This window comes from Netta rufina (genome assembly GCF_964035555.1).
Source record: "Netta rufina genome assembly, chromosome: 14".
Classification (NCBI taxonomy): domain Eukaryota; kingdom Metazoa; phylum Chordata; class Aves; order Anseriformes; family Anatidae; genus Netta; species Netta rufina.
Window position 1 is genome coordinate 19,017,146 of NC_140137.1, and position 25,383 is coordinate 19,042,528.

General features: G+C 51.7%; 1 protein-coding gene across 1 annotated transcript; it reads right to left on the reverse strand.

Annotated features, from left to right (window-relative positions):
* Positions 1-14,811: 14,811 nt before the first annotated feature.
* On the reverse strand, positions 14,812-21,338 carry IRF1 (interferon regulatory factor 1). Its single transcript, XM_084295157.1, has 10 exons — positions 21,196-21,338; positions 20,320-20,411; positions 19,317-19,416; positions 18,954-19,130; positions 18,607-18,656; positions 18,347-18,482; positions 18,031-18,156; positions 17,125-17,168; positions 16,317-16,452; positions 14,812-15,851 (listed from the first exon to the last, which is right to left on the reverse strand). The coding sequence occupies exons 2-10, from the start codon at positions 20,404-20,406 to the stop codon at positions 15,754-15,756; spliced, it is 954 nt and encodes a 317-aa protein (XP_084151283.1). The 5' UTR covers positions 20,407-20,411; positions 21,196-21,338; the 3' UTR covers positions 14,812-15,753.
* Positions 21,339-25,383: the final 4,045 nt, after the last annotated feature.

Here is a 25,383-nt window from a genome sequence, read left to right on the forward strand (position 1 = left end):
TTGCGTTTTGGATCATGTCCCCACATATTTACTCTGTATTTAGCAGCTGCTGGGCTTTTTCCAGTATCCTCCTCCAAAAGAGAAGGGTTGTCACGTATCATCAGATATTACTGAACAAATGAAGAATATATATATATATATAGCAGAACATAAAGACTTGGGGTGACTTATTGCTATAATATGCAATATTTATTTTAAGCCTATTGATTTATTTGTTCAGGGTTATATTAGCATCTCAATAGCATGTTCCATCTGCCAGCTGCTCTTCAAAGTATGAGTTTTCTGTCATGCTAGTGGGGAACTTCGTGGCTTTATACAATGCTGCTTAGAAGTTTGTCATAAATAAGTTGTATTTTCTAGTGGCCATCCATAATCACAGTACATTTTATGAAAAAAAGGACAAACTTTTGGATGCTGATCTTAAGTTTTACTCATTGAGCACTGTTTTAATCACACAATAATTCTGATTTTCATCAGAAACAAATTATTAGACCCATTTGTTTTTTATCCAGAGCAATATGGTGGTTTGCTTAGTTACTAAGGAGTACCAGAATAGCACAGATATATCTTCTTTTTTTTGTAAGAGAATGATTAATTTGATTAATCAGATCTTGTGGTCCTGGAGCTTTGTCTGTCTGATGTGGTAGAGCTGTTTCATTGCTGTAGCAGACTGGTGGCTTCAAGGCCAAGTGCCAGAGGAGATCAGGTCCATGCCCGAGGTGCCTCCTTGCATAGACGTGTCTAAGCCCATCCCACACCTCAGCCTGTCCAAAATCAGACCTCAGGACACTGCTCAGTACACTGGGATGTAGCAGACCAACAAGGACTCAGAGGCTAAATGGACTTGGGTGAAAGTTACTTGAGCCTTTTTACCATTTCTGATGTGACGAAAAGAAAAAAAAGATAGAAAACATCACACGGGGACCTTGTGCCCCATCCCCCTGCTCCCACCTCACCTTGATTTCTGGTACTTGCTGTTTGGTTTGGCTGAAAGGAGAAGTGAGAGGATGGTATTTCTTATTTCTCCTTCTGACCTACACCAGGAAACGCAGAGAGGCATTTCTAATCTGAAGTCTCTTGTTTTTTGAGCATTTAACCAGGTAAAGGGAAATTTACTTTTTCATCTGTGCAAAACACAGATATCCCAACACTTGGCTCACCCAAGGTACAAACTATTCCAAGGTGCCCCAGCCTTTAAATGTTTGGGCAGCCAGTTGTCTGTGATGATTTTTGTCTTCCTACTTTTTTTTTTTTTTTAAAAGTTTCATTGCTCTTTAGTAACAATTCCTTACACTTCTAATGGGATGCAGCATGTGGGACGTGGGACTCCCCAACAAAGACAGCTGATCTGGTGGCTGTGTTCTCTGTCCCGTGGCCCTGATGGAGGAACTCACAGTTCCCATCATTTTTCCCAGAGTTCACTTTCCTGCGCACTTCATGATAACCATTAACAGAGGGAAATTAATTTTGTGAGCTTTTTGGAACAGAGACAACTTCGTGTGAAGGTTTCCATCTAATGATTGATTTAAAAAATATAAGGGATTGGAGAGGACTGAAAGTAAAATGTTTGTACAAATTGTTGGCTTTCCAGGTAAATTGTTGGGATTTCTTTGTGATTTAGGGAATGGGCGGTGGGTACGCTCGACTCCCGCGCTTGACATAAGTCTTAGTCATGTTTATGAGCCTGGACGTGGCTGTTCCTTGAGCGGGCAACCCATTAATAACGGTGCCAGGTGCGTGCTCAAAGCCATGACCACAAACAAAGGGAGGTACTGTACTTCCTTACTGCAGGTACCCCCTGAAATCCCTCAGGGGGAAATGATGGATCACATCTAAACACAAGAACAGCGTGGTGAGGAACCTAAGTTTGACTACAAGCCAGTCACTTTATCTTCTAAACACAGCAGCTGGAGAAAAGCCTACTGGAGAGCTTCAGGGCCTGCTGTGAGCTGCACCCTTGCTGTTCCCCTGAGGAAGACCCCCAGCAGGGACGTGCGACATCTCTGCGACATTCAGAGCCTCTTTGCGTCAGATGAGAGCCACCTCGCTTGTCGAGTGCTGGCAGGGCAGCTCGAGGTTTCCTTCATATGGGTGTCAAAGCCGAGGGTTTGCTGCAGTGCAGCCCGTGGGAAGGCGAGAAGCAAGCAGCGGGGCTGCTGCGGGGTGAGATGGGGGCTGTGCACAGCTGTCTGGCTCCTGCTTCCCCTTCTGCATGGCTCACCTGGGTTTTATTGCTGGCATAGCCATGAACTGAGCTCCAGGTACCTCCTGCTCTGCTTCCAGCAACAGCAAGCCCTCCGCTACCTTTCCAGGGCTCCAGGCCTTGTCTTGGATCATGGGGAAAACAGATCTGAAATGGTTAAAGCACCAGAAGATGGTGCTCCTAGGAGGGGAGGAATATGGGAAATTGTTTTTCATCGTAGGTGAATGAGCTAGGTAAGTAGGAATGGGTAAATTTGGGGGAAATGCAGTCTCTATGTGGATCTCAGCATGGGAAGAAATGAATGCACTTTGACAAAGAGGGAGCGTTTCTTATCAGCTGAACTGGAAATATGGAAACACTCAATATGTTAACGTTGCCCCTTTCCTTCACAGCTCTCGACACGGTTTATACCCAGAAGATACAGGGGATGGGTCCAGCTGGGATGAAGAGGCTGACTGCAAGGGCCAGCAGCTGCTCCGCATCCACAGTGACAAAAAGACCCTGCAGGGACAGAGGACACAGGGATGGCGAGCGGCCACAGCAAGTCCTCTGGATTGCCCCATGCTTGGCCCAGGAGAGGTTCCCCTCTGCGGGGTGCTTTCTGTTCGGGACAGGTGAAGGCTGAGATCTTCCTTTTGGCATTGCCCATGCGTCCTGCAGCCAAACCGCTGCCCTCTGCATAAAGGTGCTGGGAGCCCACCCGAGGGGTGCCTGGAGGTCCCCCCCAAGACACGGATTCCTCGTGGTCAAATCAAGCACGTCGGCACCCAGCTGTGCTCTCATACTGAAGAAAGCCCTTTCCCACCTTACATCTCCTCACCGTCAGGTTTTGTCCAGGCTCACCTGTCTGTTATTACCTGCTTTTTCTTCCCTGAAGTTCCTACTCTGACCCACCAAGAACGTGACCAGAACACCTCTGGATTTCCTCTCTGTGCACCAGGAATGAAGTCCTGGCTGGCTGTGAGACCCCCGTGCTGTATGAGCCCAGAAAACAGGTCCCATCAGGGCAGGGGGACCTGAGGCTCGCACCACCGCCAAGGGCTGCAGGACCCAGGCGGGTGTTTGAACACCTCCTGGTGCTGTGGGGACCCCAGAGGGGGGTGGTTTGAGGACTCGCTGTGGTATCTGGCTTGAGAAAATGGCAATAGCTTTCTGTGAGGGTGTAAGCTCTCGCCCTTTCTCCTTGATATCCGAGAAACTGCTTTTGAACTGTTTTAGATCCTAAATTGCTAGTGGAACAAATTGCATACAGTATTTTAATAATCAGCTGTGCTGGATTTGTTGGACTTTTTGAGGGAGGAAAGAGATCTGCACCGCAGCCAGCCTTACCTCCAGCAAGGCAGCGGGTCCTCAGTTAACTGCCCTACTCCGTATAAAGTTAAAATCAGATTTGTCATCTTGAAATACATCACTATACAAGAGTCAGATAATATTTAGAAAAGATTTAGTAAGCAATGTCTGCTGCACTGAAAATTAAATTAAGGGTGCAAAATGGGAATTTAAAGAAAATGGGTTTTGAAACTAATAAAGTCTTTGAAGATACCTACTTGGCAGGATGCATTTCTCCTCTATACATCTAACTGATTTGTTTGTATATGTCATTCTGCTCCCTTCAATGTGAACGTCAAGCTGGAATGGGGCGAGGGCCAAATTTAAGATATGAAACTGGATGAGATTATATTTCGTACTGCATAAAATGCACCTCTGGAATTTTCAGTTCTTCTTTTCTGCAGCATTACAAGCTCTTTATAAAGTGCCAGGGCTGATGAGCTTAAAAAAAAGAAAAAAAAAGAAAAAAAAAAAAAAAGAAAGAAAGAAAGAAAAAAAAACAACTTGTGGCTTTGGATATATTCATTTCAAGTTTGTGGTTAATCTTTCCCAAGCTGCTTAGAGGTGAACGCCAGTTCAGTCATCACACTGCTTCTGCAGCAGGCTTTGCTGCTGTTTCTAAATGTCTCTGATAAAAGGCTGTGAAAAATGGACCTGCGGTAAATTGCATCATCCTTGCTACGGGTTTTGAGATGGGGACAGAGCGCACAGGCTGTGCGGTGTCTGAGGGATGCCGACTCTGCTCTTGTGCTCCCCCTTACCCATCCCAACCGCCACTGAAATCCCAGCGGCGTTGGGCTGGCACGGTGCAGAGCCCAGCAAATCCCGCTGTGGAATAATTGCAAAATCCCGTTTCCAGCCAGCCTGTTCACTTCCTTTACACCAGAAATCTTGCCTTAGCTAGGGGCTGTGGGCACGCCAGATTTCTCTGCTCAGGCACCCAGCAGCTCCCAGGGGTTTCAGCGTTAACCAATGTGGCACCGGTTTCTTTAAAACCTTCTTCGAAAAATAAATACAACTTCTTTCTTCTCAAACTTTGAGAGGTTTTACTTCATACTCATTAAACTTCACTGCCAAAACTCCAGAGTGGTTGAGATGAGGCAGCTGATACGTGAGGACACAAACTGCAAATTGATGCTGGAGAGAGGCAGCAGCCTCTGTACACACCTTGGAGCCACGTAAATCACTGTGAGCTGTAAGGGGAACAAGTGGGGAGTCTCTGGTTTGGCAATTATGATAGGAATTAAACCAAAACCAGGGTTCCTCTGAGTACTGCCAGGGCTAGTGCCTGTTCACTCATTGCACATGCATTGTTGTGGTGCTGGGATGCCTTTTTATGCTTTATTTGTATGTAAATAGAAGAAAACATATATAAACCCTGCCCTGAACTTAACTTGACTATTCTAAACAAACCCACGCAACCACATAGTTTGAGGAAGGCAATCCAGATGGTAAAACCATACATAGTACACATGGGTGTGCCTGCCATCAGCCTGCTACGCTGACACGTCTTGCTGCTCTAGAGGTGTGTGTTCACTTACGGCACCAAAAATAGTCTTCAAACTAAGCACAAGGGGCAGGTCCTTTTCTTTAAAATATTTTTCTCCCCTGGGTAGAAAACAACTCAGGTCTGTCTGCCAGCAGAATAAATCAGTTGCTTTCCATGTTTCTTTTTTTTTTCTTATTTTTTTCTTATTATGTTTTTTTTCATGAGGGAAAACGAGCCCTTACACCAATCGCTGCACAAAGTGTTTCCTTCAGCACCTCGATACCCTTGGCAATCAGGCACCTGACTCTACTTTCCCTCTTTCCCACTCATTATAAAGCAAGAGCAACTGTGCATTAAAGGAAATGCATGGATGTGAAACCAGCTGAGAAACATTCCGGCCACTTCTCTTTTCCCATCAGTAGATGTTGCTTCAGTTCCCATTTCCTATCACTGGCTTCGGGCCCTTGTCACCAGTTGCTTACAAGGGATTTCTGAGCCTTGGACCAAGATTTCACTGCTCTGAAGGAAATCTTCAATATTTCTGTTGCATTTTGTCTTTAAATAGACATTGTCATCCTTTCTACAAAATATTTCCCTTAACTTTCCACCTCTGAAGGAGCCTGATTTTGGCCAGGACCTTACCTGGCCCCAGTTCCCCAGGGGGAAATCAGCAGGGGACGTGCAGCCAGGAGAGGGGAGCTTTGGGATTTGCCTCCGAGGGCTCAGCTGCCCCCCCACGACAGGGACAAGGCAGCAGCAAGCCTGGCTCGAGCTGCCCCCAGCCTGCCCCAAACCCCCATGACCTTTATAGCTATTATTTTAAGTCGTACGGAAAAGGAAATAGGAAGTAGAGCTGCTATAATGCATTTTTGCGCACTGCTGCGCTCTCCCATGCTCGGATGTGTTGCTGTTTACCTGGCAGGGCGCTTTCTGTGACATTTTCAGTTCCATGTTGCAATGAGGCCCTGCAGCCCCTCAGCTGCTGCTTAGCTCAGCGATGCTCTGTGCTGTCGAGGGGCATTTCAGCCAGGGCAGCTCTCGGTGGCTGCTTTGTTGCGATGTTTTTTGGCAAGAGGATACAGCCTGTCACCCAAAAGCGGGGCTGGTGCTGCAAAGTCCTGCCTGCAGCGATGCCTTGGGCTGTGGGGGGAGCTGCCCTGGTCCTCTTTGCTCCAGGGACCCCACTGAAATTTGTGTTGCCTGTTCCTGAGGATGGAAAGGGTCCAGAGAAACCAGGGGCACAGTTCTGGGGGTGGGGGTAGGCTGGTTTGCTGCTGTTCTGGGGTTAGGGTGGAGACCCAGAGCTGATTTACTGGGAAATAATGACAGGTAAACCACAGCACCTGGGTTTTAGTGACTGTTCTGGGGTTTCTAGTGCCTGTTTCAGAAATGCATCTCAGGATGTTTGCATCTCCTTGTTTGGACTGCATGTGGCTTAAATCTGCTCTGCTCACTCTTAATTCCACTTTCCCCGCAGACATCCAGTAACTAAACAGACACGGCTTTAATTGTTTCCACCCAGCGGTGCCATGGGCTGCCACTGATCAGCATTAACCAAAGCGACTGAGGAGCTCTGGTGGGTGGCCAAAATCAAGGGGAAGCATCCCTGAGCTGCTGCCAGCATTCGCGCTCCAGCTCGCTGGGAAAGCTGCATCTTAGGGCAAAATGAAACTTGTTTCCTGTTCTTTTTTTATTCCTTTATATACAGAGGCCACGCTCTTACTGGATCTAGGATTTCCTTTTCTATTTTTTCCCCTCAGTATTTCTGTAGGGTTTTTTCCCTGTTTCCGTCTTCCCTCCAGGATGTCCTTGTTGAAGTTCTCTGGACGGGGGCAATACTGAGGGTAGCTGGTAGCCCTTGGTGGGGATGAAAACATCCCACAGTGCTGGAGACTGCAAGGGGGTCACCAAATTCAGCCGTACTACGTACCTCTTTCCAGCCCTCTCTGCTAGTTGTTCTCAGCTCCTATTCACTTCAATAACTAATGGAAAATTGTCTACTGTGGTTATTCGAGCAATAATGTGCATTAAACATGGCATTTCCCATGTTGTGTAGAAGCAGGGGATCTCTTGTGCTTTGGTTTTCTGCATCCAGATTATTTCATTTGGGAGACTGAAAACAGCTGAGTTTGGGACGCAGAAAACAGCTGAGTTGAGAGGCTGGTCCAGAAACCAGGTGCTGAAAATACAGATGGGAAACCCAGCAAATCAGTGCCTAGGCCAGAGGAGGAAGCAAACAGCTTCTTGAGAAGCTCTGCTTTCTGTTGGAGGAACATGGCAGAGCAAAGAAAGAGCCAAGATCTGCCTTCTGCCTGCAGGTGACCTGCTGCCCTGGCCACCTCATCACTGGGCACTTGCTGGGTGCAGGCTTGGATCAAGGAGGGTGAGAGAAAACTAAATGTGCATGCAAGGGTCAGCCCACCAGACCCACGGGGACATGAGGAATGGCTGAGCTGGCTGGCTGGTGGCACAAGGAGCAGAAGAGAAGGAAGAGACCCTGCAAGCCATGGGGAAAAGGAGGATCTCCTCCGCAGGGAGTTCTTGGATCACCAGGTATGGCCTTACCCAATGCTCACAGGCACTTCCAGCAATGCCTCTGCTGCAGTGAGCTTTAGAATAAACGCTTCAGTGGGGCGTGTGTGGAAATGCTTTGACTGAAAGTGGTTCACATCAAAGGGACATTGGCTGTACGAGCATTGCTGCCGACACCTCCCCGAGCGGTGCAGGGTGTTTTCAGTGACAGAATCTCAAACGGCCACAAAGGAGGCACCCTGATTTATGCATCGAGTACCAGGAAAGGCTCAAGTTCTGTTTGTCACTCAGCAGATGGTGACGGTTGCTCCAGTGTATGAAATATTTCATGCCTGACACCTCACTTCAGGAAACAGTGGTTTGCTCAGCAGAGGCGCAGGAGGCAGCAAGCTGTTATCGAGTGTAACATTAGCCCTTTCCTTCATTTTCTCCATTTTCAGAGTTTGTTTTCTGGTGCAGAAGCTGCACTGACTGGCTCGGAGGGCAACGTCACGCCTGGGTGCTCGCAATGGGGACACATCACTGGGGCCAGGCTCCCTGGTGTTTTATGGGGTTTTTGGCCCCGTAGCGAGTTGGTTTTCCTGCAGGGCTGGGCCGCTGCCCTGTGGCCCTCGCTCGCTGGGGTTCCTGTTCCTCAGACACAAGGTGCCTGAGGTTTGCTGAACCGCGGTGAGTTCATTGTGAAACTGCCACGGAGGTGGCTCCTGCCACCCCGGGTTGCTGTGCTGTGAGGCACCGCAGCAAATCCCTCACCAAGAAGCCGGAGGTAGGCGGGTGCTGCCTGGGCAGGCGCCAGCTGGGGCTCGGGCCCAAACACCCCAACACCCGAGGGTTGCTTTGGGGTGCTGGGTTGCTAGGCCCAACACCCCCAAAGCAAAATTAAACAGGCTGGAAGATGGGTATCTTCCTCCCTGTCGTCCCACGGCCATGTGGAGAGGAGGCCACAGTGGTGACCCTTGAAAGTGCCCCAAATCCCTGTTGTGCCTCAGCAGGGAGGGGCTGGTCACCAAAAGTGGGGTACACCACTCAAATACCATCACCCGTGGTCCACAGGATGGCTCTCAACGGGTCACAGTGGCGGTCTCCTGCCAGGGGTCGGCAATGACACAGATTGTGCCTGCTCTGCTTGGATTTCTTTTCAAGCTTTTCAAAAGCGAGTTTCTCTTAAACCCGCTTTTAAGTTGTGCTGAGCTGGGGAAGTGTGTGTTCTCTGCCCCGCTTCACTGAAGCTCTGGGCTTTTCTGTGCTGGCTTATCAGCCTGCAGCTGGAGGCAGGGGTGAGGAAGGGTGAGAGGCAGCCTCGGGTCGCAGCTATTTCCTGCTGGGGCAGGAGAACGGCGCTGAGCCACGGCGTCCCCCTGCAGTCAGGGCTCGGTGCAGATCGCTCCTCGTCATGGAAAGCAGCAAGAACCTTCCGCAGAGCATTTAGCCCACTTCCCCGAAGTACTTTTACCTTTGCCTTAACTTGGATCTGGCTGCAAGCTGCTGTGCGATGTATTTACATGGCACGGTGTCAGCACAGCAGCTTAGGCACTGGGAAAACTGAGCATCAGCCCTGGGGGGCTCTGTGCTGCAAAGGGGGCAGAAGCAGAGTCACCCTGCTAGTGGGGGGCTGCTTTAAAAGGCCTCCTGCTCAGCCTGGTTCTGCTCATCTGGGGCATCAGGAGGTGCCACAGTAACACGGACCTTAGGAAAATGTTAGTTCAGGGCTTCCTCCTAGGTTGCAAAACAAAAGGGCTGTGTGTGCTCCTCGATGCCTGGATGCCCCTGATGCGTTAAAGGTGTGTCCCAAGTAATCAAAATACCCGAATGAGTTGCTTCTCTCAAAATGCTAATTAGATAAAAAGAAATTGCTACCTGTTTATCACGAGTACAGTACTGGAGGGAAGTGAGCTGGAGCCTATTTCCTCTCTCAGCAAGGACAGAGACGAGGGGCTCAGCCCGGGGTGTTCTGCACCACCTCTGGGAGCTGGTACTGCCATGGCAGGTCTGGGGAAACTCCTGCAGCCCTTGTGCCTCGGGTAGTGCTTTGTAGGCAGCACCTGCAGGGCTTTTGCTGTGTCTCAAGTGCTGTTGACTGTTGGTGTAAGCTTGACAGATGCAGATGATGATCAGTAGATGGACAATTGGTGCGTGAGGCCAGTGCACACACTGCTCCCTGCTTTCTTCAGCAATAAAGTTGGAGAAAACAAAAGTGTACTTGCCTGGACTTGGCTTCTCAGTTAATTTCCTCTGCCTGAAGACTGTTGGAAAACCTTTGTAGTATTTAGCTAATCACAGAACAAACCCTGTGAAACATATTCTTGCAATGCAGATACTAAACCTGGGCACGTTCTGTGTTTATACCTGTGGTTAGCCTGGGTCTTGTTACCTAATAGCACAGCTTGCATATAGCTAATGCGTGTAATGCTTGTGCTGGATTTGTTCTGAATCAGGGCCAGCATCCTTATGCTGTCTTCTATGCTTCATTGCCCCGTGCTATCCCTGCTAAACCACCCCGTGATGTGAAAGGAGCAGAGCCTCCCTCCATCAGTTACCATTCTGCTCCTCGCGGGGAAACCTGCTGCCAAACCACTCCCTCTCTTTTGTACTTTTAACCATTGCTCCATCTGCCTTTTCATTCCCAAACAGTCTAAACACAGTAATCCCTTTTACCAGTGACCAAGGAGGCAGACTCGTGTGAGACTTGCCAGGCCGAATTCCCCTGGCAGGTCCCCAGCAGCCGATGGCACACTTCAGCTTGCCGCAGTGCTCGGTGTCGTGGCCTCATGGCAGCCATGCAGTGCCGTGGCCTTTGAAGTGCAACAAACTACCACGAGCAGTGTCTGAGGCGTGAGATTTCCCACGCTGAAGTAGGCTGTTAACTATCTGCCATCCTGCCCGAGCTGAGCACCGCTCTGTGTGAGCACCAGCAGAGCCCTTGGGTGCTGCTTTGTGCACCCAGCACCTCCTGCTGCCGCCCTGGCCCAGGAGCTGGGTGCTGCCTGCCAGGGAAGAGCTGCTGGAAGTCCTGGTTGTGCCACCAGCTCGAGCTTCTCCTTCCTGCAGTTTTTGGCAGCTGCAGGGATGCCGGTGACCTGCCAGAGCCAGCGCCTGTGCCAAGCAGTCCATGAGGCCATCTCATCCCCCAGCCCCAGCCCTGGCACTCACTTTGCTTCAGCCACCGAGAGCAAAGCTCCAGCATCCCCAGGAGGGGACGGCTGTGTCCTGGCTTGCTTGCTTTCTGCAGGATTTCCCCCTATTCCTGGGAATCTCCTGACAACCGTAGCCCAATGCCTGTCCCACCCACACCACGCATTATTCGCTGGCTTGATCCTGGCTTCATTTAACAACACCAGGAGGGAGAATTGACTGGCTCGTGCAGCAGCAGGCCCTGGAGGCTTGGAGCACCCCAGTCCCGGCATGGTGGATGCAGAAGGCAGGTGAAGGAGAGCGGCCGCCTGCCCCTTGCTGCTCCCCGGCCTCGCCGCCTGCATCCCCGTGGCCACAGGTCCTGCCGGCTGCTCCTGCCTCTTTCCGTGACGTGGCACTGCTTTCCACCTGTGTCAGCAGGGCAATTAGTGGAATGAGCATGCAATAATTGTCCTGCCCTGAATCCTTAATACTGTGGCCTGACATCTGCTGATACCCGGGCAGGGAGCTAAAGCACCTGCCAGCAACAGGAGCAAACTCCTCCGTGCTCACAGCACTGAGAAAACCCCAGGGCTCGGCTGGGTGCAGGACGAGGGCTCAGGTTGTCAGGTGCTTTGTGAGGAGCACTCTCCTCCCTTTCTAGGGAAGATTTCCTTCTCTCCACTCTTCATTACTGACGTTTCATAAGGCAATGCTTCACCCAAGGCACTGGGAGAAGCCAGCCCTTCCCCAGCATGATGTGGGACAGGCTCCTCTTCCCCAAAGCCTGTGCCTGAGCCCTCAGCTCTGCCCATCACCCTGCCTCGTGCTGCCCCTCTGACATCCCCTCAGCACCCCTGAGAGCCTGCGTGCCAGGAGAGGGCTTATTTTGGTGGCAGGCAGGAGATGTTTGGTTACGGCTACTCAGCACTCGTGTCCTGAAGGCAGGCAGGACCCTGTGCTGTGTGAACAGACACAGGGGGAAGCAGAGCCCTGGAGAACTGGAGAGGAGAAGGATCCAGCACGGCAGCAGAGGAATAATGTTTCCAGGCTGATACACTTGGTTGCCAATCGGCAGTAGTTTGCCTTTGCAATATTAACAAATACCTTACTTTCTGCAGTAATAAATTCATACCTTTGGTCTGAAGTACAGCCATCCTTTGTAGGTGTGATATCATAAATCACGTGGTTAACTGGAAATGTGTCCAATTATCAGGATTCAATCAGCTCGGCAAATAAAGCTGGGGCAGTAATTGCAGGCTCTGCTGCCTGTTGGGCAAAGCTCACGCACGGTGCTGCCGTGCCGGGTAACCACAAGCAGGCTCCTGGGTGCAGCACAGCCCCGCACCTCCCCGGGGTGCTGAGCAAAGTGCTGAGCGGAGGAGGAAGGTGTGCACCCTGGTTGTGGAAGGGCCGTGTTAACAATTGGTTTGGACAAAGATCAGGAAAAAGCAGCAGCCCTTTATTTACGGGTCAAGGGCTGATTGTACGATGATTCCTTTTGTTATCAGCACAGAGAGGTGATCTCTTCTTATTTTCAAAACAGTGGCACTGTCTTTTTATCCTTCTCACTGTCCCACAAGGTGCATAGCACAAGAAAGAGCCACTTGCCCTCCAAGCCATGAAAAACTATATTGCATTTAATTGTTTTGTCTACGTTTGGCATGAAGTGAGCTTTCTGCAGCAAGCTGCTCTCCCGCTATGTGGATTAATTCCCATCTGAATGTAGCTGTATGAGTATTAAAATGAATGTAGTGATAGGGATAGGAGTAATGGCTTTAAAAGAACAGAGGGTAGATTTAGATTAGATATAAGGAAGAAATTCTTTACTATGAAGGTGATGAGGCATGGGCACAGGCTGCCCATGGACGCTGTGGCTGCCCCATCCCTGGAAGTGCCCAAGGCCAGGCTGGATGGGACCCGGAGCAGCCTGGGCTGGTGGGAAAGGTCCCTGCCCATGGCAGGGGGTGGAATTAGATGGGCTTTAAGGTCCTTTCCAGCCCAAATTTATGATTGTCTGAATGGTGAAAACCAGCCCTTATTCCAACACAGGATAACCAGTCGGAGATTACTGAAAAGCTCATTTAGGATAGGCAAGTTGAAAAAAACACCTGTCAAGGGCTTAAAACAATTTTAATTGAATGCCTTAGGCAGGAGCATTACCTTACGGAGTGCATGATGTTCCTCTGGGTAAAAGCAGCCTAAACTGTCCCTGGTTTGCACTGGGAGAAGAAATGTCACTTCTGCAAACCCCAGTGCCCTGGCGATGACAGAGGAGCTGGGTCTCACCAGCTTACAGTGCTCCTGCCCTGGAGAGCATGACTCAGTTGGGATTTTCCCCTCCCCAAAAGTTCAAAACATCATCAACAACAAGCAAAACAAACAAGCAGCGTCGATCTTGGCAGCCCTTCACCCAGTGAAGGGGCCGGACTGATAAATTCCGCCCAGTCATGGGGCTCCACCAAGTCAAAAACACGTTGCCTTGGCAAAACCGTGTGTGTGGCCAGCTTGGCAGATGACCGAGGAAGCGCCTCCTGCATCCCGATAACGAGACGCTTCACGTGCCCGTGGCTCCGGGCTGTGAGGCACCGGCTGCTGTCACTTCAGTCCTCAAATCTTGGTCAGCCCTTTAATCCGTGCCAGCGCGGGTGCTGTGCTCCTGTATCTGAGCATCACCGTGAAAATCCTGTAATGCATGAATGGGCAAATTAATCTCTGTTATTTTGAGCACTCTTTGCATCATAGAAAGTTTCCCTTCTCCCTCCCCAATGGGTAACAAAGCTGCAGAGGTTCCTGAGCCAGCCCCGTTTCCTCTCATTGCACTGATGAGCGTAGAAATTGCATCGCTCCCTGGGCATGAGGTGGCAGGAGCTGCTCCTGCCATCAGCCTGGCACGAGGCTGGTCCACGGGGGCTGTCCCAGGCCATCCTGCCCCACCAGCCCAGGGGTGCTGGGTCTGAGCAATGCCAGAGTCCAGCACGGACTTCCCCCTGCAAGCCCCACGGCCGCCTGTCTGTGCTGAGCACTTGGAGCTGCAGCAGAGCCTGCGCCGAGGTTGCAGGAGGTGTCTGCTTGGTTCCTGCAGCCTGGGCCAGGCTGATATCCTCCGTCCGCCCTCACGGTTGCTGGCTCTGTGAACAAAGTTATCCCCAAAGGTCACTGTTGCACAATTCTAAAAGATCTGAATGTCTTCAAGGCAAGGAGTTGTGAGGTACGCGCTTCCCAGGCTGGGTGAGCTAGCTGGGAACGTAATGCGCCTGGCCATCGCTTCTCCTGGGCACATGCCAGAAGGTTTTTCGTTTTTGTGTGTGTGTTTAAAGCTGTGTGCCAAAAGGCTGCTGGTGGAGAGCTTCAGCGGGAACTACAGTCAGTACAGCTTATTCCAAAGACAAGCAGAGCAGCCCTTTTCCAGGCCAGATGTCCCAAATGCGCAGGGGACGAGGGCTGCTCTGTAGCCAGGGTGGTGGACGGGGATGTTGAGGAGCCCCTCAGCAACCACCGACGTGATCTCAGAGGCTGACAGCTCAGCTGAGGCATGAATTTGCATTGTTCAGGGAGGGGGTTTCCACGCAGCACCCGATGCCAGTGTCTGCAGCTGGACAGGCTTTGCAGCAGCCACCTGAGGCGGTGCGGTAACGCCAAGCTTTTTGGGCCACGGAGCATGGCTGAGGAAGAGCACACACAATGGAAAAGGAAGCTTGCTTTCCCCTTGCCTTTCAGCCACTGCCTGTGCTTTTTCTGGGGGCAAACCTAACTTCTGCAGCTCGTTTCACTGCCACTGCTCTCAGCACAGAAGCCCACAGCGCTGCCAGCAGCGAGACCCACAGCAGGCTTGGCACACGGCGTGTTTTTGGATAGCCTTCATCAGAGACAGCACACGGCCTGCTAAATTCTGGAGCTAACAGTGGCAGGTGTGAGCCAGCTGCCCCACACGTGCACAGGGCCTGGGATGAGCAGGACTCCTCCCATCAGCTGCACTGGGACAGGAGGGGAAATGACTCAGCCCGTTTTAAATTCCCTGGGCTTTCGTGACTCACACGGAATAACCCCTCTCGCTGGCTGTCAGCAGCACAGCTGCTCGGGTGTTTTCAAGGAATCTGGAATTCATTCCCTCCGAAGAACTCTCCAATGAGGAAAAGTAAGCATGTCATATATAAAACACTTTTATTAAAACAAATATACAACATTTTATATACAAAAATAAAATGTACAAGAAAAATAGTCTATTACAGCTTAGTGATTTGATTCCTACGTATTAAGTATGAACTAGAACCTCCTCCACCCTGCACTCTTCTGCACACCCTCGCTCAGGGCACGCAGGCTGTGGCAGCTAGCTGCATACAGTACTGTAGGGTTCCTACCAGCATGAGGAGCACTAGAACACAGCTCCGAAGGGCAGAGTATAAATAACAGGGTCTGCCCCTACCAGTGCAAAAATTGGATCATGCAGCCGCTCTTCAACTATTACGTGGAAGTGGATCCGGCATGCCTACGAGCAGATAATGTCCTATGAGTGGGCCTGGATAAGTGTACTATATGGAAGCGAAGCCTAAACTGAATTTTCACATTTTATTGGTCTAAGTTATGTACACGAGTTGAAAGATCTGAAGACAAAACTACATGCTGGAGTAAATCAAGGAAGAGAAGGCCAATTAGTGCAATTTTTTTCTACGTGTAATGACAGTCATTAAGCTGATAATGTCACCAGTGTTGCACAAGTGAGCAGCAACCAAACCAGACTCCTCCGCACTGTCTCTCCTAAGCACTCCGTGGGTAAAGTGCTCGCCACCAGCGTGGGGGGACGGCGGTGGCCCCCGGTCCCCGGGAGCTGCCGCACGCGGGCACCGAGCTCAGCCTCGGGGTGCCCCGGGGCCGGGCTGTTTGCCTTGGGCACAGCGGTCCCACCACCGGGATGGGATTCCTCTGCTTGCGATGGAGTTTTTCTTGCTAACTTTTTCAGGCCTACGAGTTAAAACGGAATATAACAGCTACTGTCTTCTTCCAGTCAGTAACAAAAGGACTTCTACCATTCTCTTCAGGGTTGTAGTCTCTACACGAAAGCAGTCCACAGCCTGCGGGAGCCGGGGGTTTACAAGCCACAGGAGATGGTTTGCATGGGTCTCACTGTGTCCAGCCAAGAGAATTCCAGGCTGCTCTTCTGGTCAAACACGTGGAAATCCATCTCCCCTGGATAAGGGTGAGAACCCAGGGTGAGAACCGAACCCGGGCAGCGGGAGCACCAGAGCCCCTGCGTACCAACACACCCAGAAATGAAACGTTCCTCGGAGGTGAGCAAATACCCCAGGTTCAAATTTTGCTAAAAATACTCCAAATACTTTCTAATTAAACTCTCCCATGTAAGCTACTGCTAGTGGAAACCCTTGCTATATTGCTAGGAGTTCCCAAGACCTGGCATACTACACACATACGTAATCTTAAGGTAAACCTGTAGTTAAGCTTCTACTGGAGGCATTTTTCCTCTCTTCCTTTTTACCCCAACAAATTCCTTACAGGCATCTGACGGGCTACTTAGGAACCTCAACACATGTGAATTCCTCTGTTTGCTTTCTCCCTGCCCAGTTAGTTTCTTTCCAGAAAACCCTCGCCTGCACCTTCCACCCTGGACTGTAAGCAATAACCAAGGTTTTGTACCTGAAGACGTGTCGATCTCGCCGTCCTGGTCCTTGTAGCTGTATGTGCTGCACATGGTCTGCGTGCCCGGCTCGTTGGTGAGGAAGCCTTTCCCCCCGACGCTGGTCGTGTGCCAGTCCTGCCCCGGTTCGAGCAGCTGAAAGAGAGTAAGGGGATGGTAAAAACGCCTGAAATTTACAGGGACAGGGGAAAATTACAAAAAAAAAAAGTACAGGCTCTCATATGCACAATGTAAATTCCCTACTGCCTATTAAAATTCATGATGGTGATAGAGCAAAGGAAAGGTTTCACTTAGACCATGAGAAATTATATAAAATTCCCCATTAAAATTAGGTTAACGCAAAACAGGGAGAGCAGGAGCACCTTCCTTGAAAAAAAACAAAACATCCCCTTATCAGTGGGACGAGCATGCCATGTCTGGAAGCACAGATTAAAAGCCACACACATGAGAGACGGAGGGAAGGGCAAAATAAAAAATAAAAAAAAAGCCTTTCTAGAGAAATCGAAGCCGCTGCAGACTCTAACAGAGCAACCTTTTCCTTCTAGCAGTACTCAGTAGCTTCCACTGACTCTCACAATAAAAGTAATACTTCCACGTATGTGTCATCTCCAGTTCATGTTTACAAAATCACATTCTTTTTATATTTCATTTCTCAGGCCTCTTCATTTAATTAGGGTTTTGTATTACAGGAAGTGTACGTTCAGCTCGTGTAGGACTATCAAGGGCTCAGACAGCTACTTCCCTTCCTTTCTTGGTGCACACAGCAGCTTTGGCCAATTTTATTCTGAACAGAAGGGCTGTTTTTACCTTAAAAATATTCGCTTTCATTTCATCTTCATCTTCATCTGTGACTGTAAGCACATAAAAAAGAGAAAACAGATGTCAACTTTTCCCACAGGTTAGCCCCCACACTTCTGCTTCTTCACCGCCACAGCCCGCTTCATATGCTTGTCACACACCACCACTACCTTTTTCTTCCCCCCCAGTAACTGAAGGGCTCCTCCAGAGGCAAAAGGCTTTTTGGAGGTTCGGAGCAGGCACCCCGCTGCAGCCACACACTGCACCAAGGAGATGCTGTGTGTTTGAAGCCCACCAGCAGCTCCACGGCCCAGCTCTCGTGGCCCTTCTCCATCCCAGCTGCAGGTGACACCCGCACCTCTTGCTTCTCCCCTGGAATCACCAAAGCAGGTAGCCCAGAGGGAGAACATTTGCATCCAGAGTGAAGAATCACACGGATAAGTCTCTCTTTTTTTTTTTTTTTTTCCTTTGGCAGGTGCAGCTACCTCCGCTGTCACTAGCACACCTAACTCTGTCCTGCTCCTGACATTGCCCCTTCCAGCTTCCTCAGAAGTTCCACCTCCCTGGCACCAGGGTCAGAGATCTCTCCTCCTCTTGGTGGCTGACCTGTTTGTGCCACGATGGTGAGACAAAGTTTGTCCTTTGCCCACAGGCGCAGAGCAAATGGCATTGCAGAGCCCTTCACCTGGGAGCACCTACTCCTGCAGGTGGCCTGTACCAGCTCTTTGCTTTTCTAACCTGGCCATTTCGGTAGCTCCAGAAACCCAAATCCACCGGGTGGAGGTTGGTTTTGCTACAAGACAGCTTTTTCTCCCCAAACCCAGGAACACCTTCACCCTTGCCTCCAACCTGCCCCAGCAGGGCTAGCACCAGGAGACCGACAAAAGACCCAGGTAGGAAGGAAGCGACACCAACCTTCTGAGGAGGAACCCGGGGGGGACACCTGGAGCTGGTAGAGGTCGTTGGTGCTGTCAGCCATGGCGATTTCCATCGGCGTCCTCCAGTCGGCGAGGGAGCCGCTCACCTCGCAGGGGGAGAGATCTGTGGGACACACCAGGAGCCGTTGGCAATCGCGGCCCACACCACCACCACCACCACCGCTTCCTCCCTGCCCATCTACGGCACAGCCAGGCACGGTCCCCAGAGTCATCTTTGTCTTCTGGTGACGAAATTGTGGCTTTAGCACAAGCAGCACTTTCCTCTCTGCTCTGAGCTAAAAACTGAGCCTCACCTAAGGTGATGGACGGGCTCTCCACCTCCACTTCCTGTCCCGTGTAGTCATGAACGGTGTAGCCACTGTGGTCATCTGTCGGAGGAGTGTTGGTTAGTCTTTCTGCTGACTCCTCCGTCCTCATGTCTTCATACGGCTACAAAAATAAGAACGAAGCATGAAAGACTTGGCTACGAGCACCCAGGTTCCCATATGAAAAAATCGTAGCATGAAAACCACCAAAACCTCTAGCTCCTTCTGCTACCTCTACAGGCACATACCTTTCTCTTGCTCCTGCTTCTTGCTTCTCTTGAAGACTTTGACTTCCTTTCTGTTCAATAAAAATAAGACAGATGTGAGAAAGGCTGCACGGCTGACACGAATGCGAGCTCCCACAGCCCTGAGCGGCCTGCTCAGCTGGCAGCAGAGTCTGGCTCAACCCTGGGCAATGCCATTAGGCATCTTTAAAGAACCTGGAATCAAAGGGACTGCTTGTATAAGCTTTTTTTTTTTTGCAAGAACTCCAGCAGTCCTGGTGCCACTTGTAGGTGTGTTATACCAGGTCTGTTATAGCCCTGCCTAAGTGGAGTGGGACCTGCCTGACGCCAGCTGGATGCTGTGCGCTCACCTTTCTTCTGATCCTTTGTCAAGGGGGGCAGCATCCTGTAAACTCTAACAGCGCTGGAGCCTTTGTTGATGCTTTTATCCTTCACTTCTTCAATGTCAGGCAGGGAGTTCATAGCGCAGCGGAAGTTTGCCTTCCAGGTTTTCGGGTCAGGGTCTTTCTCACCAACTTTGTATCTTCCTATTAATAAAAGATGGGGTGAACCTTTAGCGTTTGCATTGCAGTGGTAGCTCTCCCCAGAAAAGACATTTTTCTCTTTTCTCTGACATATTAAAAGTCATTCTAACACCTGAGGTGTAAGTCAAGACAAAAACGCTTCATTTCAGATATTGCTATAACTGATGGAAATCTAAAGCCAGCACGCACCTGTATGAATGGCCCAGCTCCGGAAAAGGCAGGCATCTTTCTCCATGTCCCAGCCATGCTTAGCTGCATGTTTCCAGGGGATTTGAAACATCATCTTATCCTGAAGTAAAACCAATAAAAATTTGAATTAAGGAACCATCAAATGCCAATTTGAAATGATGGATTTAACAAAGAATTCTATCAGTGGCAGCTCAGAAACTTTAAAAAAATATCTAACAACTGTTGTTCATTTGTTTTGTTCAGTGCATGTAAGGCTTTTAAGAGCTCTGAAACCAGGAAAGTTACACACAGTGTGGTACAGTAGCAACGAGCAACGTTACTAATCTTATCCCAGAATCACTGAAGGATGTTGCATCTAGTCTGTTAGTGTATCACAAACTGCAGCACATTTCCCATGTGCACTTGGATAGAGATCCCTTTTACAGTTACCCCTAAAATCCTGTATGAACCCTGAGAAAAACATATCCTAGCTTAAGTAGCACCCTGGGATGGATATGGAAACTTCAGAGAAAGAGACTTCTTGAGGTCTCTTCTTGAGGAGAATCAGAGAATGATTAAATAAGCCTCATGACCTCACCCTGGGGTACAGCTACAGAGATGTGCTTCCAGCACCAAAGTGAGACAAGTCCAAAGTTTATTCCTAGGCCAAATCTCTGAGCCCCATCCCACAGTGGGGAGTGCAACAGTAGCTACTTAACTGGGATGAGAGGAAGCTCAAGTGGGGATCAAGAGTTAAAACTAGCCTGGGAGTTTTTCTGCTCTGCCATGTTCAGACTGCATTTTTTCTGGCTTATCATTTCCCTCCCGGGAAAATTATCAGGAAAAAAAAAAAAAAACGGAGTGCTACATTCTGTGCTAACTGGAGCTACCTTTTCTGGAAATAAACACGTAATGCATGCAAGTTTTCTCCATTTGCTTCGCGATCCTGCCTTACGTTTAGTGCCCACTTAGGAGCAGCAGGGGTAACGATGCAGCACCGGCAGTCCCAACGCGCACACCTCACCTTGTTAATCCATATCAGTCCCGGGATCTGATTGGAGTTAATCTGCATTTCCAGCCAGGGCCTCATGCGCATTCTGGAGACGGGCATGGTGGCTGTGGCAGAGGCAGAGGGTCAGCAGCAGCCCCACCGCCGCGTCCCCCTGTCCCCTGTCCCCTGTCCCCTGCCCTCCGGCTCCGCGCACCCGCGGCGCCCAGCGGCGGGGCTGGGAACGAAGCGGGCTGGGACCCCCCGGTCCCATCACAGCCCCCCGGTCCCATCACAGCCCCGTCCGCCCCCACCTCCCCGTGTCCCCCCCGGGCGCTCTCAGCCCAGCCCAGCTCCGTGCGCGGCCCCGGGGCCGGGGCAGCAGCGGCGCCCCCCGCAGCCCGGCGCGGTGCGGAGCGGAGCCCGGGGGCCGCTCCCCGCCCTCCCCTGCAGGCCGAGTTTCCTGTTTGCGCCGCCTCGCAGCGGCCGCACCGGCACTTCCCAAACAATGGCCCCGAACTTCCCCAGCCCGGCGCCGTCGCGGCAGCGGCTCCCGAGGCTCCCGAGCCGGGCATCGCCGCGGAGAGGGGCAGCGGGAGCCGGCTCCGGGGCTCGCCGCTGGGGCGCGGAGCGGAGCCGCCGGCAGAGCCCGCAGAGCCGCCGCCGTGCCCCGTCCCGTCCCGTCCCGTCCCGTCCCGTCGGGGGCACGGGGCCGCTGCCGGCGCTTTGCGCCCCGCAGCGCGCACGGAGCGGCGGCCGGGACGCCCCCCAAGCCTCCTCGGCATGGCGCAAGCCGGCGCTGCCCCCTCTTGGCGAGCCGTGCCGAGCCGTGCCGTGCCCCCGGGACCGCTCCCACGGGTCCCCGCGGGGCGCCTGCTGCCGGAGCGGGGGGCGGCGAGCTCCGCGACCCACCTCGCCGTGCGGGGCTGTGCAATCCGGAGCCGGGACAAGCCAAAGCTAGCCGAGCCAAGGCAAGGCAAGGCAAATCAAGGCGTGCTGAGCTGTGTCGTGCTGTGCCGAGCCGAGCCGAGCCGAGCCGTCCGCGCCCGCCGCCCGCCGCGCCGCCTTGTGCCGCCCGCGGGGCGCGCCCTCGGGTATAACGCGGCGGCGGCCGGGATTCCCCGCCGCCTCGGGCCGCCCGTCGAGCAACCAATCAGCTCCCCGGCCAGGGGCGGTCGCGCCGCCCATTGGCTGCCGCCCGCAGCATCACTTCGGGGAAATCAGGCTGTTGTAGCACCAGCGGCACCGCCGGGACCCGCCCCCGGACCGCCCCCGCCGCGGCACCGCGGGGGGCACCGGGGGGCCGATGGGGACCTGCGGGTGCCGGGGGGTGGCACCGGGATCTGCCCCTAAGTGACCCGGGGAGCTCAGCTCCGCGCCCCCTCGGGGGTTCAGGGACGCGTCCCGCCCGCCGGTGCCCCCCCGGTGCCCTCCCGGTGCCCCCCGTCCCGCAGATGGAGCTCGATGAGCCCCCGGTGCAGGCTGCTGGTTCCCTCATCGTTTAGGGATGCAGCCAGTGCGCAGCACCGATGTGGGGGTATTCTTAGCCCGGTGGGAACCTGGCTCGGGCCCGGGCTGCTCGTAGGGAGAGGGATGGGAAGGGTCCGGTACCCGGCCCCCGGCCCCCCAAGCAGGCACACAGCCCCCGGACCTGCTGTGGGGCTGCCCGGGTCCAAACCGTGCACATCCCCCTGCAGCAGGACCAAAGCAGGGCAGTGCTGCGTGTGCAGCAGTCCCGGGGGGGATGCAGCAGGGGCACAGCAACACTCAGGGTGGCAGAAGGAAGGCCAGCAGAAAAAGAAATAAAACAGGTGAAAATTATAAGGGATGTCCCTGACCTTCTGCATTTATGCTGTCACAGCACCGTGCAATGAGCTGCCCAGGCCTGCCTGGTCCTCTCCCCAACACCCAGAGCATTGCAGCACGGGGCCAGGACCCCCACCCTGCAGGCACGCGGCACAGCGGAGCCCCAGCACCCCAGGGTGCCTCTGGGCCTGCAGTTCTGCTGAGCCATGGTGATGCCAAACTGATTGAACTGGTCTAAAAGCCCAGCCTTTAACTCAGGTTCCTTCTCCTGACAGTACCTGTGTCACAGCCTCTTTTCAATGCCCCTTCTCTCAAGGCTCCCAGCTGAGATCCGACCTTTGCTGTCGGTGGTCAGCACTTGCAGGGTGTTTGATCTCACATGGCCACGTTGGGCAGTAGTTGACAGTCAGGTGTATGTCGCTAATCATCTGTTTTCAGTGCAAATGGGGAAAAAAAAAAAAAAAAAAGGGGGGAGGTGGGGCAATGGAGGCATTTTGCAAAGCCTGGCATTATTCTTCTCCCATCCTCCTCTGGCCTGGGCTGTGTGTGGCGCTGGGCTGGTTTGAAGTCATCATGTTAGAAGGCACAAAGTGTGAGCGCCGGCTTTCTGCCCTCTCCTCCAGCTCTTTCAGGCTATCGAAATCACCAGGATTCCTCTCTGTTCCCTTGGACCTGGATGACAGTGAGGTTAGATTTGCATCCAGTGGTTTCAAGGTGCCGTCAGTGCAGAGGAATATTGAAGATATTCCAGCTGGAGACATGGGAAGGCACCTCGGGAAAGAGGCAGAAAGATACATGGGCAGCCCAGACAAACGGTGTGACACATCGTACTCTGCCCGCACTGAGGAAGTTTCTTCTTTTATTTATTTTTTTAAAAGATTAAGGTATAAAAAGCCCAAGCTTGGGTCTAAGTGTGGAAGAATGCCCACCCCTGTAACTGTCCCATGCGTTCTTTCAACTCTCTCAATTTTTTTTGGCTGATTAATGTTTTTGGGTATATTTTGGTATTATCTGCAGTCAGGTCTTTGTCTTTGTGCTGGGTGAGGCACCATTCCCCAGTGAGCTTTCAGTGTAAATATAGATATAACATACTAGGTATATTAAACAAATAAAGAAGCAGAGAGGCACACAAACAAGGTAGGGACAGCACAAGGACATTTACAACTCCTGTGGGCTGTAGGAGGCCACAGGTTGACTCCTCAGCATAAGGTGCCCAGAAATCCAGGGTGCTGGGAGGTAACATGAAAGTCACCTGAAAAAGAGATGGCAGAAGGCATTTGAGGTTCCAGTGCGAATCCATCTAGAGAAATAGCCACAACACCTCTTACACAACCTAAATATTGACCAAAAAGATCATGCTGTAGTTCCTTTCAAGCTCCAACCTCCCGTGGTTTGTTTTTTTATCCCCTCAGCTGGCTTTAAATAAAATTAATCCTGAGCTTCCTGGTCCAATGGGCCGATGTGTCTGTATGGCAGTACTTGTATATGGCAACGTGTACGATAACATTTATGGTAACGTACCATAAATAGTTTAAATGACGGAATTTTGAATGGTGGCTTGCTTGATATATGACTTTTATACTATTATGTTCCTTGCTGTCTATTATTATCAGGAATTGGCACCAGGCTACAAATAAATCCATCTAGGACAGAAATGCACAAGGAGGGCTAACAGTCCTAGACCTAAATCCCCACTTCTTTCCACCAGTATGAACCCCAAAAGATCCCACTCGGTAAAACTCCACCTTCCTCCCCGCGTTGTGCCCCGTGTCTGCACAGCAGGTTTCCAAGGAGAATGACCTGCCTCGGCTGGGATGCCCTATGTTTGTTTGCTCCTTTGTTATCTCTGGGCTGAAACAAGGAAATACCGACTTGTCTCTTACCAGCGTTGCCCTGTGTCAGACGCTCATCACGCCGGGGTTACAAAGCCCACTCCTTGCCCCCCACCGCTGCTCACAGCGCCTGGTGACCAACGCACCTAACGCAAGAATACACACTTGGATTTGGCTTGTGCTTGCACGAAAACGTGAACAAGGAATAATCCACGTGCTCTGAGAGGCAAACACATGACTGGCCATTAAGCTCTCCGCTCCACCCAGTTCCTCACCCAGCACGAGCCTCCACCAGCTCCACCATCCCCGATGCCCTGCAGTGCTGTGGTCCCCCTCGGGCTTTATTTGATAGCGGTCTTATCTCAGAGACCTGCTTGGCCTTTTGGCTCAGAGAACCCTGCAATCGCCAGTGTATTCCTTCTCACCCTGCCTCAGTGATCTGCTGGTTGTTTTAGCGCTGAGATGCAGAGGAGGACGTTGATACAAGTATTTCATCACATTTACCCGGTCTGGGGTGACACCAAGTCTGGGATTGTTTCCTTTATTTGGAGGAAATCTTAAATAATATTTTTATTTAAAACCAAATCAAATCCCTGATTGCTGCTCCACAAGTGGTGTTCGTTGTTCTGGGGTGGATACCGCTCTGCCTTGGTCAGCAATGTCCTGAAATCAGGTGCTCTTAGGAAGCCTGTACTTGAAGTGACACTAAAAAGCATCAAATGCATGGAATCAAAAAGTTCCTGACGTGTTCTACAAAAGCAGAGGGTTACGGATTTGGCACACTGGCACTGGCACAGCTGTGTTCCCATCTTGACTGCGATGGTTGGTTAAGCTGCCATGAAGAGCAGTTTGAGATGGGTTCACTCCTGTACTATATTAAAGTAAAGACTGCCAAAGGCTCTGCTGGCTAATGTGTGTGTGGTGAAATGTGTGGTTTTCAGCAGTCCACCAGAACCTGACCTGAAGGCAGAGCTGTCACGTCCCCGGTGACACCAGAGTCACCTGTGTGCAACCCAGGCTGCTGCCAGAGCCGCTCAGGGCTTCTTTTGGTGGCAGTGAAGAAGAGAATCTTCTCTGTCTTATCTCCTACACACCTGTAAGGCTTTTTCTTTGCAGAATTGCCTTGGAGTGGAGACAAGACCTCCCGAGCTTCACCCCCAGGCCAGGCTCTGAGCACCCAGCACCACTTTTGGGGAGCGAGGGGCAGAAATCCTGCCCAGCCCAACACAAACGGCAAAGCCTTTGGGTGACGGCAGTGAAGGGCACACACAACACCGAGCATTCATGACAAGCTCTGCTTTGCTCCTTCTCCCTCCCAGGGCTCTGGAGGAGGCCAGGGGTGAGGCTGCACAGTGGGGAATCCCTCCCCCGGGGGACGCGGGCGGCAGCAATCTGCCTGCAGTGCTGTAGGGGTGGTGCTGGCTGGGGGCGAGCAACCGCAGGATGGAGCGTGGCTTTTGGC